At 41.3% G+C, this 14,572-nt stretch overlaps 1 protein-coding gene across 1 annotated transcript in view; it reads right to left on the reverse strand.

Annotated features, from left to right (window-relative positions):
- The window catches only part of FAXC (failed axon connections homolog, metaxin like GST domain containing), a 68,794-nt gene that overhangs the window by 46,111 nt on the left and 8,111 nt on the right, over positions 1-14,572 (reverse strand). Inside the window, exon 3 of the mRNA XM_003404329.3 lies at positions 9,844-10,040. Within this exon, the coding sequence (XP_003404377.1) occupies positions 9,844-10,040 (197 nt within the window). The remainder of the gene's footprint in view (positions 1-9,843; positions 10,041-14,572) is intronic.

Genomic DNA, 14,572 nt, shown 5'->3' on the forward strand with positions numbered 1-14,572 from the left:
AGACTTCTCCCCATCTCCCACCTCCCAATGCCATGCTTCTGCTTTCTCTGATGCAACTCCACTGCAGACAAGTAGAAACCCACTTTTAGAAGCGTTTTAGTTGGGATGATAGTACCTGTGGGGGAACAGGGGAGAAGGAGGTAATAATTGGGGGGCTGGCATCATTCTCTTTCTTGACCAAGTGATGGTTACACAGGTATATCCTTTGTGTTCATTAATTAAGCTGCATATTTTTATTTTATATACTTTGTATATGCATTTTATATTTCATAAAAGATTTTCTTCAAAAAAGGATTGGGGAATGGATATACCTGTTTATGTTTATTATCAATTATATAAATTATAACTATTACATAAATGATTCACTCTCCAGAAAGTCAACTCTCTGCTTCCATTTGTTCTCAAGGACTCTACAGGGAATAAATCACCAAAGGAACTCGGTGGAATCATATTTCCCATCTTGCAGCAAGCTCATCCATCCAGGTGCTCCTGCTTAGTATGTATGGACAGTTAAGCAGCTATTCACAGGCTGTACATTCTGTTGGTCGCAATATCCAGGCTTTTGCTAATTTTGTTCTCTGAACCTGTGCAATTACGGGAATGTTTTTATGGCTAATAGTGTTGGTAAATACAAATTAAAAGAGTTTTGAGGTAAATGCAGTGGTGGGAGTCCAGGCATAAGATATTTCAGTTTTTCCCACATAATGAGCAATAAAAAACGTACTGGCAGTCACCTCTATTCCTGATGCTGGTTGAAATAGCGTTAATGGCCACTTAGGAAAAATAGCTTAACAGAACACAAGGGATGAAAGTGAAATTGCAGCTACAATGAAATGCTATTTTCTATCACATGGAAAATAAAAAAGAACAAAGGCAGAAAGAAAAGGGCCTTGAAATTTTTATCATTTCATAGTTCTCTTCTTTGGAGGGTTCTCTTTTTTAAAAAGAGAAAATGAAAAAGAAACAGAAGATCACTCTAAAATTTTTGAAGCATTTCTGAATTTTACTGAAAATTCCTACAATCAATTTCAACACACTCTCTGTATTGCATCCATAACTCTTCTTTATTATCCTTTTTTAAAATGTCTACAAATTGTGTTAGGAAAGCCTTCTCTCTCCTTTGTAAGCCTCTTGATATATTCAGGAGTCAAGAAATGGGTTTTGCTGAAAAGAGGAAAAGTACATTGCAATGGTGGCTAATTAATGTGTACAGTCAGAGCACTCAATGCTCTTTTGATATAAACTATCTCACATTAATTTTAGTAAATTCTATGTAAACATGAAAACTAAATGCTTTTCTACTTGCTCTTCTCTTTACACCTGCTGTAACTGAAGTGACCATTTTCACATCCCATTAGAACAATTCAGCACTTTCATTCTAATTGTACTAGATCTAAATTCACAATAAGGGTTTTACACCATCCTTGATTGAGAAGTCAATGGTCTCAGGATAAAACTAAATTATCCTAAGTTGAGCATGACGAAGTAATAATAGCATCCAAGAAGCATCTAAAGAGTAGAGGAATGTGCTGGCTCTGACAGGTTGATGTGGAAAAAAAATACATTCTTTGTAGACAAATTACGTGGGGTTTATCAAAAAGCATAACTGATCTTGAAGGGTGAGCACGACTTTACAAGGCAGAGCAGAGGGAGAAGGCATGTATGTTTAGAGCAATGGATGGTTGGTGAACTGCAAGAACCTTGGTAAGGCTGGGTCGGATATGGGCTACTTGTGAGGGTGCTAGTGAGAAAGGAGGCTGAAAGGGTGAGTGAGGAGCAAATCAAGAGGGCCTGAGGTCAAGGGTATTTAACTTTATTCCAAATGCAAAGGTAAACCGCTGACAGGTTTTAAGCAGACAAGAAACATAAACCAATTTGTGGTGATATAAAGGAAGTTGAAAGTTGAAGAAACTGGGGGTAGGAAGGCCAGTTAGAAGACCAGGCAGAAATGATGCACTGAACTAAGGCAACGGCAGAGACGATAGTGAATAAGGGAATACATAGAAGAAATACCAAAATAGGAGAAACAGCATCTATTGACCAAGGGATATAAAGGACTAGGTATAAGGAAAAATTGGATATTTTCTCCTAGATCAGTGGATGATAATGAGCGGATCATCCACTAGGTTGAGGGGATTATGATGCCATTAACCACTACTGGAATACACAAGATAAAACATACTTGGGCAATAGAAGATGAGTTAACCTCTTGCATTTAAAGTGCCCATGGAAACCCAAGTGAAGATGTCCAAAAGGTTGAGGACTCAGGAGATAGGTTGAGACTCAAGATAAAGAACTGGTGGGTGGCAGCATATTGATGGTAATTTTAAAGCTATAAGAGGAGATAAGGTCACTTAAAGAAGCTTCTAGGCACAATAAAATATGATTAAAAAAGACACTTCTAGGATGAGTAGTGTTAGAGACACTACAGTTAAGGGCAAGTTAGATGATAAGACAGCAAGGGAGGAAGGGCCAGCTTACAGAGAAGTAGGGACACCTCTTTCTCTGAATGGAGAGGAGGAGGAGGTTGCAAGGGGTGAGGGGCTATATACAGAGGTTGAGTTCCTGCCTGATGACTTCAATGTCCTCTGTAGGGCAGGAAATGAGGCAGAAGACAAAGACGTGGCAATGGGTAGAGAGTTTTAGCAGAGTAATGGTGGTCTGGAGTAGCAGGTCGGGATTGGAGAGGCAGCTGTTCTGGGCACACAGGTAGGCAAGGAGATTCCATCCAAGCAACAGTGTTAAGTTTCTCTACCTGCATAAGCAGGTCAAGTGTTAGGGTACAAAAGAAGGAACACTGGGTTGATTCAGAATTTTGCAGTTGAAAGTAACTTCAGAAACTGTCGGTCTTCCTCTCTTCTCTTTCCTGCCTGTTTTCTTGATTTCTCTTCCTCTCTTTGCTTCCCCATACCCAATACTGTAGACCTGTTTCAGGGAAAATAAATAAATGAGGGCCAAGTAGGGACTTCAAGGGTCAAGCCCAATGAAATATTTATATAGTCAGGGCTAGGAAGGGGACACATTCTAATTTCTCTTCCCTTTCACTCTAAACTCCAATACCAAAGGAAACAGGAGTTTCATGAATTCCTAAATCAATTGCTACCAGTAGAACACAACATAACACATTACACACCATTTACCAAGCATCCACCTCCTGTTACAGCCTAGCTTTCAGAAAACTTGGTCCACGTAGCAGGATGCTCCAAGCCCCACCATTTCACCAAAACCACTCTTGCCCAATTCAACAATGACCCCTTTGTCGCAAAATCCAAAGAAACTTTTTTTTCCTATATTTAGCTTCTTTGACCTTTCTGCAGCATCTGACACTATTAACCTCTTTGCTGGATCTCTTCCTTGGCTTATGTCTCTACGGCTTTTCCTCCCATGTCTCATGTGTCTTCTTCTCAGCCTACCTGAAGGACTCTTTTTCTCCCCAACTCTTTATATGTTCCCAAGATCTCTATCTCCACTCCTCCTATCTCTTTACTCCACATTCCTAGGACGATCTAATTCATGCCCATGATTTCAAACTGATGACTCCCAAATCTATATCCAGCCCAGACCTTTGTCATGAGATCTATAGCTTCCATGTGGCCAATCCTCAGAAACTGAAAACAAACATTTCCAAAATTGGACTCATCGTCTTCACTTCCTTCAAACCTGCTTCACCTCACCCAAGTCAGAATCCTCGGAGTTATTCTCCACTGCCCCCTCTCTGTTGACAGCTACATACTCTGTGAATTTGCCCTTTTCTCCAATTCCATTAACACTGTTACATCATTCCTTCATCATTCCTCAACCATGAGGACAGTAGCCTCCCAGTAGGTCTTCTGACATTCCTTCTAGTCCCCTCGAAATCTATTTGCCCCAAGACAGCCACTAAAACCAAAAACCCACTGCCACTGAGTCGATTCCAACTCATACTGACCCTATAGGACTGAGTAGAACTGCTCATAGGGTTTCCAAAGAGAAGCTGGTAGATTTAAACTGCCAACCTTTTGGTTGGCAGCCATAACACTTAAGCACTGTGCCACCAGGACTCCAAAACAGCTGCTAAGAGCCTCCTAAAACGCAAATATAACTGTGTATCACGCTGCTTCTTAGAGTATTTTATTAACTCCCCACAGCTCCTCAGCATGGTACACGGCACACCGGCACACCAGCCCCCCAGCCCATGGCCTGCCCCCTCTATGACCTAACCTTTCTCCAGCCCATCTCCCAGCATACAGAATTGCATGCCTTTTCCCAAACTCCTCTTTCTTGCCTCTAAACTTTGCAGATGCTGCTCCCTCGGCCTGGACACCCTAATCTTCCCTATTATCCAGCCCCTTCATTCACCACTTTGATTATCCCTAGATTCCATGTCATACCACCTCCTCTGGGAAGCCTTCCCTTCTTCTTTCCAGCAGGTGCTGGCTGCCTTTTTTCAGTTCTTCAAACTCTCCCCCAGCACTGACCATTATGCAGGCTCAGTGACTCTTCTCCAGCCTATGAGGACAGAGTTTTATTCGCCTTGCTTCCCCAACATCTAGCACACTCCCTGGCCACTAGTAGTTATTCACTTTATTCATTAGGTTTGCTGAAAGAATGAATTATTGATTGAATGAAAAAATGTGTTCCTCCTGAACCAGCTATTGCTAAGCAGTGTTTCTAAGAGATGACACACATTTAAATAGAAAAATGGAAAGAGAAAAGTGCCGATGGAGAATAAAGAGGGGCTGCCACTCTTCTGGGATTCGTGGGAAGAGGCCCGCTGCACAAGGAATCATGAATTATTAACTGGAGAGGGCAGGGAGGGCCAATTTGGAAACTAGACTTGGCTAGGCAATTAAAATAATCTATCATTCTGAAGGAAGGAGCCCCGCTGGCGCAGTGGTTAAGCACTCAGCTGCTAACCAAAAGGTCGGCAGGCAATTCGAACCCACCAGCCACTCCAGGGGAGAAAGATGTGGCAGTCTGCTTCCATGAAGATTTATGGCCTCAGAAACTCAGCAGCTCTACTCTGTCCTACAGGGTCGCTATGAGTTGGAATCAACTCAATGACAGTGGGTTTGGTTTGAATGAAGGCCTACTTCAGGAAGCTGGGAAACTTATTTTCCTTATCGCAACGGATATATCCGATCTTTCCTGCAAAATGGAGTCAGAGTGTTTTTTTTTTTTAAATAAGATTGATTGTCTTAGTTGTCAAACAGCAGAATAACACCTGCCCAAACATTTTTTTAAGGATCTCAAGAAGACAGACCAACAAAAGCCAGTCTCTGATCTTTCAATGACAGAATCTCTAGTTACAACCTAACACAATGCCTGGCCCATAGAAGAAAGAAATATTAATATGTGGAATACCATAGCAAACTTCTGTTTGATGAATGAGACCCAGTGAGAGACTTCCAAACTCAAGAATGCCTTTCTCCGTGCCGTGCCACATCCTCGAAACCTTTTGCTTGTCTTCTACATTCTCTACTTCACCAAGTTTCATGAGCTTTAGACCAGCCCCTCCGAACAGGAACCCTCACTACATCTAATGCTGGGAGAAAAGAAAACTGAAACACAATCGTAGAATTGTAACTGGGGGGAGTCTCCTGGCTTTTAGAAAAGAACTTCTTTGAGTAAGTCACTTTAGTAATGCACTCCACCCCACCTACCCTCCATTCATCAAAACAACAAAGTTGAAATTTAAAACCTATGACCTGCCTAGAAGGGAACTTGAATTCACTGTTCTAATACTTATATTGTTATAGGTGAAAATGTTACCACTAGATGGTCTCACAGTGGTGCCTTGCACACTTTCTTATGGGGCTGGAAGACTCTTAAGACACTCACTGATGTCCACAAGGGGTCAGTATGGCACACCGAAGAAGCTGTAGTTTCTGTTACCGAAAATCAATTTCATTCCAGGAATTTGACCTTGTGTCTCTCTGACTTCCCTTATACGGGCTTCCCTGCATTGGATCTAACTTAAGCATTCAGTGGCACAAAGGGAATACAAAACCGTCTCCTTCATCTTCAATAACAGCTTTTACAAGCAAGTGGAACATAAATGATTGGATTTCAAGTGCCAGAAAAACCACTTTATAACTGAGCCACCCTATCCGAGCAAGCCTAAAGCAGACTCAGAATTATGCGATGTTATATAATAATGCTTTCTATTGCCTCTGCTTTCCAGAAAATCATACCTGAAGTGGGAGATTCTTACAGTTTCAGGTCAAAATAAACACATGTGAAAAGTCCAGATAATGAAATCAGTTGGGTGGGTTTACTGGATTTCCTCTTCCACTTCTGTGAGTACAGACATGGCCTTGGAACTAACTGTATTCCCCACAGTGACAGTCAGAACTTAACAAGATCTCACGGAAAGCTCACACTTGTAATGTTTTCCTGCACACTGCGGTACTTCCCTCTGGTGGGCCACAGATGCACATTTTGGGTGTGATCTCTGGACCAGAAAAGGGGAGGGAGGAGAGGGTGTGAAGGGAAGGGTACTGGGGATTCTCTGCTTGAGGTTTTTCCGTCCCGTGTGGACAGAAAGGATGTTTCCTCCACTGGGATTTAGAGATCTCAGGAAAGCCCTAGCACAGTTTCCCCAAAGCAAGAAACTGGCTAAAGTTTTGGAAGCCTGATAAAACAGACAGAGATGGGCTTCCTTTTTCTTCTGCTACTTGGTATTTAAAGAATTGTGGGGGAATTAGTTATGTTACTTGGAAATTTCCTCTCAACAAAGGCCTCTCCTCCCAGCTTCAATATTTTTCCTCAAATTACCATGTTTTATGTAAATAACACGCACCTTCTATGTTTGTTTGCCAACCACACTCCTCCCCTCCCCCCAGGAGGTATTTTCATAACCTCCTCTATGTCAATTTTTTTATACGATGCTGTTAAAAAGTTAGCATGCTGCATGTTTTGAATTGTGTATCAACTTGTCTAGTCCATGATTCCCTGTATTGTGTGATTGTCCACCGTTTTGTCATCTGGTGTGATTTTCCTATATGTTGTAAATCCTACCTCTATAATGTTAATGAGGCAGGATTAGAGGAGTTATGTTAATGAGACAGGACTCAATCTACATGATTATGTTGTGTCTTAAATCAATCTCTTTTGAGATATAAAAGGGAGACGGGAGCAGAGAGACAGGGGGATCTCATACCACCAAGAAAAAAGCACTGGGAGCATAACACATAAGCACTGAAAAGGTCTTCTACCACGGAAAATTGATGACAAGGACCTGCACCCACAACCAACCGAGAGAGAACGCCTTCCGCTGGAGCTGGCGCTCTGAATTCAGATTACTGGCTTCCTAGACTGTAAGAGAATAAATTTGTTTGTTAAAGCCATCATTCACTTGTATTTCTGTTACAGCAGTACTAGATAACTAAGAGTGCACTCAGGAAAACATCTCGTGGCACAGGGAAGGGCACAGTTGGGAAACACATAGAAGGCCCATGTAATTTACGTAAAAATACAGTAATCATTGAGTAAACACAAATAAGAAGTAATAGCTAACCCAAAAAAAAAAGTATTTTTCAATTTATAAAGTCAATTAAGGAAATCAAATTATCATTAGAAAAGTCTACTACATATGAAGGAACCCCTCTGGCGCAATGGTTAAATGCTCCACTGCTAACCAAAAGGCTGGTGGTTTGAACCCATCAGAGGCTCTGTGGGCAAAAAGACCTGGTGATCCTCTCCCATAGAGTTCTACTCTGTCCTATAGGGTTGATATGAGTCATAATGGACACTATGGCACACAACAACAACTACATATGCCCCAAGCAGCTCCTGAACCACCTGGGCATCTGTGGTTTGTAAAATATTCTTCCCTACCAGAGAAACCCTATGGGGCAGTTCTGCTCTGTACTATAGGGTCACTATGAGTCGGAATTGACTCGACGGCACTGGGTTTCTTTTCTTTTTTTTTTTTTACCAGAGCACTGCCTCCCAACTCTCCCTTGTGCCCTCCACCCACAGCCACCCTCCTCGCGCCCATCGAAGACCTGCCTCCCATCAAGAACTAGCTCAGGGATGAGGGGAGGGAAGGCAAGAGGACGTGAACTTCTGCTAGTAAGTAAACATATAAAATAACATGCATACCCAGAGCAGAAAGCAGCAATGGGTGGTACTTTGGTATCTTGCTGGATCAAAGACTTTATAACCCAAATATAAATTTTCTGAATCACTATAGAAATTATAGACTGGTACCCAAAGCAACAACTAAAACGTATGGCTTTCAGCTTTTTTTCGAGAAAACAGACAGAACAAAAGCACTAGGCATCAACGAGCCCATCAATCAAATGAGGTGGTGCTGCAGAGGGCAGCATCGACAGAAGACACAGAGGGTCGGGGTGGCCCTATGCTGGTTCTTCATTTCCTTCAGTTGCTGCAATGCCAGGACTGGAGCCTGGCAAGCAAGGCTTTTCCCAGAAGCTAAGCACATCACGGTCATGGATTTCTACCCACACTGCAACCCTGCACTATTTAAGATGACAGGCCTAGCAGTTCTCCATCCGTATTATAAGGAGAAGACCTGGCTTCATTCCCGTAACACTGAGTCTGTGATTACTCCCACACAGATCTGTATCTCTGCTTCTTCCCTCTCTTAATTCCCTCCTTGTTCCCACTCCCTTCACTTCTATAATGATGGAGGTGGGCAGAAAACAGTACTTCAGGTCAGGTAGGCAAGAGCTGAAAGTAGTAAGAAGAAAAATAAAGAATCACTTTAAAATGAGAGACAGAAACAGCAAGTCTTCCATTAAAGAAAGGGCTATCTAGATGAAATACAGAGATGATGAGGAAGGACATTCTATAATCAACCCCACACTGAGTGTATCTCTTGGTGGAGGAGGTGCAGTAAAAGCTACTGAGTGAGCACCTGGCCCAGGAATAACAATCAATGCCAAAAAATTACGTTTAATTCTTAATTAAATCTTCAGAACAAGAGAAGTTCGCAGAAATGGGAGAAAACTACTCTCATCTCTTGGGGTGTAGAAAAAGATACTGAAACTCCAGAAAACGGATGAAAGAAAAAGGAAAAGGCCCACATGATAATGAGTTTATAAAGCAAGGGCTGTGTCTGCTTAACTCACGGTGTCACAGACAGCAGAGCAGTGACAACGCAGAGCAGGGGCAACTCATTAAACGTAGGGAATACAAACTATAGTCAATAGGCTATCAGAGCAAAGACACCCCAGAAAGGAGTAGCCTGTTACTTCTGGAACACAGAGAAGCTCTTGTTATCTAAACAAAAATGACAGTAATCTTACAAAGGTATGTGCAAATTACTTCACCTAGGAATTCTACCCTGGCTTCATTTTCTATTTATTACTTTAGTTCAGTACTTTGTATTTGTAAATACTCCTGATCCCAAGCGAATGAATTATCCCCCACACCTTTGTGAGTTCCAGTCTAGACCAGGGGTCGGCAAACTTTACATTTTTAAAAGGTTGAAAAAAAATCAAAAGAGGAATAAAATACTAAATTTTATAAAATTCAATTTTCAACGTCCATTAGAAAACCTTTCACTGGAACACTGTCCCAGTATTCACTTCTATATTGTTTATGGCTGATCTCCTGCTACAAAGGCAGGGCTGGGTAGTTGCAAAAGAGTCCACATGGCCCACGAAGACCAAAAATTATCTGACCCTGTACAGAAAATGCTTGCCAATCCCTAGTCTAGATACCTAGCAATTTAACAGTCCTAACTTTGGCGCCTTCTTATCCTGAAGGATTAACACAGAAGTTTTTTGAGAAGGTGGGACGAGTATCTAAAAAATGAAACAGAACTTGGAGTTTACTTGAGAAGTCTGTGGTCAGGAGGTGCGCTGCGCCCGCCACTAAGCCCAAGGGACTCACCAGTAGAAGTGTTCCTCCACCATTTTGGTCACCGCTCTGGAGACAGCTCTTTCATGAGGGCCAAGGTTTTTGTTTAAATTCACTCCAAGTTTCTCTTCCAAAAAGTCAATTATGAACTCTGTGCCAGAAACTTTTTCATTATTATATTCAATCCAAGGCATTTTCCCTTGAGCAGACAGTTTTCCGCCAAAATAGTTCTAAGCAGAGTAAATTTTAAAAAGAGAAGAACAATGTTGTATTTATATTTCACTCTATGATTAACAGAAACAAACGTTGCAACCTTATATTTGGTAGTGACTGTACTTACTATTCAAGTGAATGAATTCAGCACATAAATTCTTGAAGAGATTAAATGGTTACTTTATGAAAAAAGGGGGGGAGGGGATGAACTATCCCACAGGAAGATATCACTTTATTCCCATCGATTTTATCTTAGGCTCTGGCTTATTGTAAAATATAGAACCTCAGCCCCCCAATCCCTGAGAGGAAAGGGTACTAAACGATCCTGATAATGGTCAGTCTAGTTATAATAAATGAACAGTCCAAAATGTAAAATTAAACCATGAGGAAGCTTGTACTGACTAGGCTATTGACCAAATACCTCACTTAAGATTCTGTATTTTACACCTGAATAATGCTTAAGACCACTACACTATAAACAAGTGGTTCCAGGAACTGTAACACTTAGGTATAACAAAGTATACACAACAGACTCAACTACCCTTAAAACCAAACCCACTGTCACTGAGTCAATTCTGACTCATAGCGACTCAACTACAGTGCCTGCTAAAAATGCAGACTCCTGGGCCCTGGCGTAGTCCTCTGGATCAGAATATTGGAGAGATGGCCTAGAAATCTATGTTTCTGACAAGTTCCCCTTTGATTCATACGCATACTGGAAGTTTACAGTGTCTCAAAGGAACTCGATCCCAGAAAGGGGTGAGATGGGGGCTCGCACATTTTGTGAACACATAGAATTACAGAGTGACCTTCGTAGTTCAATCATGTATACAAGACTAATGGGCACACTAGCCCCAAAGCAAACACAAGAGGGCAGGAAGGGACAGGAAAACTCAAAGAATGGAAACAGGGAACCCAGGGTAGGAAAGGGGAGAACGTTGACACATCATGGGATTGGCAACTAATGTCACAAAACAATTTGTATATTAACTGTTTAATGAGAAACTAATTTGCTGTGTAAATTTTCACCTAAAGCACAATTTAAAAAAATAATGGTAATAATTACAGAGTGACATTTGCTGCCTACTGTATGAAAACAGTCAAGATCTTAGCCACACTGATGGAGGAGATTGGGATAATGATTCCATTTATACAATTGCTTTTCTCAGTGAATTTTGATCACTTAGATCCCAAAGTTGATTTTTAAATCTGAATCAGCTCTCTTGGTGTTCTACACAGCCTAAATTAGTCACTATTGCAAACTCTTCTTCATATTCCATACAAGTAGAGAGTTCAGACACTGTTGGATAATAAGAAGGAATGGATATCTCTAGAAAGGTGATTTTTACTTTCCATTTGCATTTTTTATTGTTTGAATTTTTTATAAGGTCCACATGTCATATGTGATCAGAAAAAACAGTAAAGCTATTTTTCTTTTTAAAAAAATTAACTCTATTCACCTCTCTGCACATTTTCTGTAATTTCCAGTGAATCTATAATTATTACAAAACAAAACAAAAATTAAATAAAAATGAGTTACCAGTATTCATATCTTGATTTTTGGTTTTTAAAAATAACTATGACCAATACATTGCGCTTTTTTTAAAAAAGCTTGTGGGTTCCTACTAATGGTCATCAAATATTCATTCCAGTCTCACTTAGGTTAAAAAATTAAAAAAGCTTGAAGTATAAGAGCATGATCTTAGGAATATGGCATTTTAGTCTTTTCTAAAGGGCACAGGGCAAAGAACAGGCTGAGGGTGGAGTGCCCTGGGGCTAGGACAGAACACCTCTCTGCAGACCTGTCCAAGAACTGAGCTATGAGCCCTCCCAGGCATCACTTGCATCAACACGAGCCCTCGCTGCCAGCATGGGGCGTTCAGGGAACTCTAGCCAGACAGAGTGTCCCTTTCTAAACCACCAAACCATTTCCTTCTATTTAGGATCTCTGCCACCTCCTGAATACTCCTTGCATTTATTTTTCATAGAGACCTCACAAAAGGAAAAATTTACCCGGGTGACTACTTCTTTAAAAACATGCGTATAAGAAATAATTATTTTAGAAGGGGTTAAGTTCTCCCCTTCTCAAGCCAGCCAGTTGCCATCCAGTCAACTCTGACTCATGGCAACCCCATGTGTGTTAGAATAGAACTGCGCCCCATAGGATTTTCAATGGCTGTCTTTTCGGAAGTGGATTGCCAGGCCTTTCTTCCCAGGTGCCTCTGGGTAGACTTGAACCTCCAACTTTTTGGTAAGCAGTTGAGTGTGTTAATGTTCGCACTGCTCAGGGACTCCTCTCCTTCTCCAAGACCTCTGTAACAGCTTCAGGCTCCACAGCTAGGAGGGTGGTCTACTGCTTCAGTTACACTCACTAAAGGCAGCTGCTCTGAAACATGAACAAAGGTAGGCAGGAGGCTGGTAAAGACAGGTCTGCAGCAGTTGGCCTCAACGGCTTGAAGGAAAGAAAGGAAAGGGCAGAACAGCCTGGCAGCTGCTGCAGCTGCTGCAAACAGCAGGAGTACTTTATCATGGGGGAGGAGTACAAGAAGCACTACAGTGCGCAAAATTCAGGGTTTGGACCCTAGCTGCCCTAAAGTTGTCATGGCTAAAAAAGGCATTCTGATCAAGTGTGATGATGGAACAGAGATAGGTGGAAGCTGGGTAGCAATCTCTTCCTTCAATTTGAGACTCTCAGTAACACATTCAAGTGCTGACAGCCAACACCAGGCTGAACAATGATCTTCCAGATCTGATTCAATGCATTAGATCATTTAAGCTTTGTCTGTTTTTAGTTACTAATTGCTATTTTCTCCTTCAGTGCTGGCTTACAATGTCCTGCATAATCTCCCTGATTCTCTCTCTCCACTTACCCTTGTACTCCAGTCCCCAGTCAAAAGAACCCCTTTCTGTTCCTCAAACACCCCCATGCTCTTCCTGATGCCCCAACCTGAAGTCCACATTGAGTGCCACCTCCACCATATTCCCAGAGGACCTCTGCAATAGCACTTAGGAAAGCCGAGAGGATGTAATTCGCCCCATCCATCTCCCAGACCGAAGTAGGCTCAGAAAGTACAGGCCGTGGAAAGTCAGGAGTCAGAGAAGCAAAACCATAAGCAGGGCAGTCAAATGCTCGGCTGGGTGAGGAGCCCTCCCCCTCTCATCTCCCAGCAGATCTGTTACAATCTAGAAAGACCACCTACTCCCAAGGCTGTTCTTTGTAAGAGCTTCAAGATGAACTCTGAGGAGAGGAGCCATCTGGAATGGCAGGAAACCAGAGGGACCACCCTGGTTTTGGAATGCCTGAGGCTTGCTCACTTCCCTTTCTTAAACTCTCTTAGAGGGACACAAACGGGGGTCTAGGCTTTAGCCCTTGCCCAGCACAAATTCCCAGGCAGAGAGGCTGATGTCCATGGTATATTGAAGCTTTTGGATGAGAACAAGTAGACACTTGAGGAGTACAACTACTATAAAAGAAGGGCAACAGACTGAATACATGTGACCAGAAGCAGAATTATTGGGACAAACCAAATAACTTGAATTAGCATAATTTTTTTTTAAGGGATAAAGGAAGAGATTAATAATACAAGCCAAGTAGAAACATTAAGAAGAAAAATATTAAAAAAAATAAGGAGCATAATAACCTGTGTCCATCGAGTCGATTCCAACTCATAGCAACCCTACAGGACAGAGTAGAACTGCCCCATAGGGTTTCCAAGGAACGTCTGGTAAATCTGAATTGCCAACAGTTTTGGTTAGCACCCAAGCTCTTAACCACTACGCCACCAGGGCTCCAAAGAGCATAACAGATGAGATAAATAGCATGATGAATACAGGAAGAGAACAGACCAGTGCAACAGAAGCTCAGAGGGAGGAATTCTCTCAGAAAGAACCAGAAAAGAATTAAGGGATAGAATTCAAAGAGACAGAAAAGAAAAGCAAAAGTGCCAATATGTAGATAATAAGGAACAGGGGGGAAAGAAGAGAGGGAAGATGAACAAGAGGAGGAAATAGATGAAGAAAATTAATAATTTCCCAGAAGTAAAAACATATGGAAGGTCTCAGGGTGAAAGTTTATAAATGACCAAACGGGATACATAAAGACCCACATCAAGGTACATTGTTGTGAAATTTAAGAATAATAAGATTAAAAACAAATTCCAGAGGCTTCCAGAGAGAAAAAGAAAAAAGAATCAGATTACTATCAGATTTTTCTATTGCAACATTGATGCAAAAAGACAATACAGGAATATATTCAAAGCACTAAATGAAAAGAACTTTAAACCTCAAATTACCAAATATGAAGGCATAATAAAGACATTATCAGGCCTGGCTTGAATATAAAATATAAAATAAATGTTAGAAATAAGTCCTAATAAAATAATAATTATAACAAGTATACCCCAGATTATATAAATGGGTTAAACTACCCAATTAAAAGACTCTCAGATTGGATAAAACTAATGCATTGCCTATGAGAGACAAACATAAAATACAGAACAGCCAAAAACAAAAGGGTGGAGAAAGATGTGTCAAGCAAATATGAACCAAA

Source organism: Loxodonta africana, chromosome 1, assembly GCF_030014295.1.
Source record: "Loxodonta africana isolate mLoxAfr1 chromosome 1, mLoxAfr1.hap2, whole genome shotgun sequence".
Classification (NCBI taxonomy): Eukaryota; Metazoa; Chordata; class Mammalia; order Proboscidea; family Elephantidae; genus Loxodonta; species Loxodonta africana.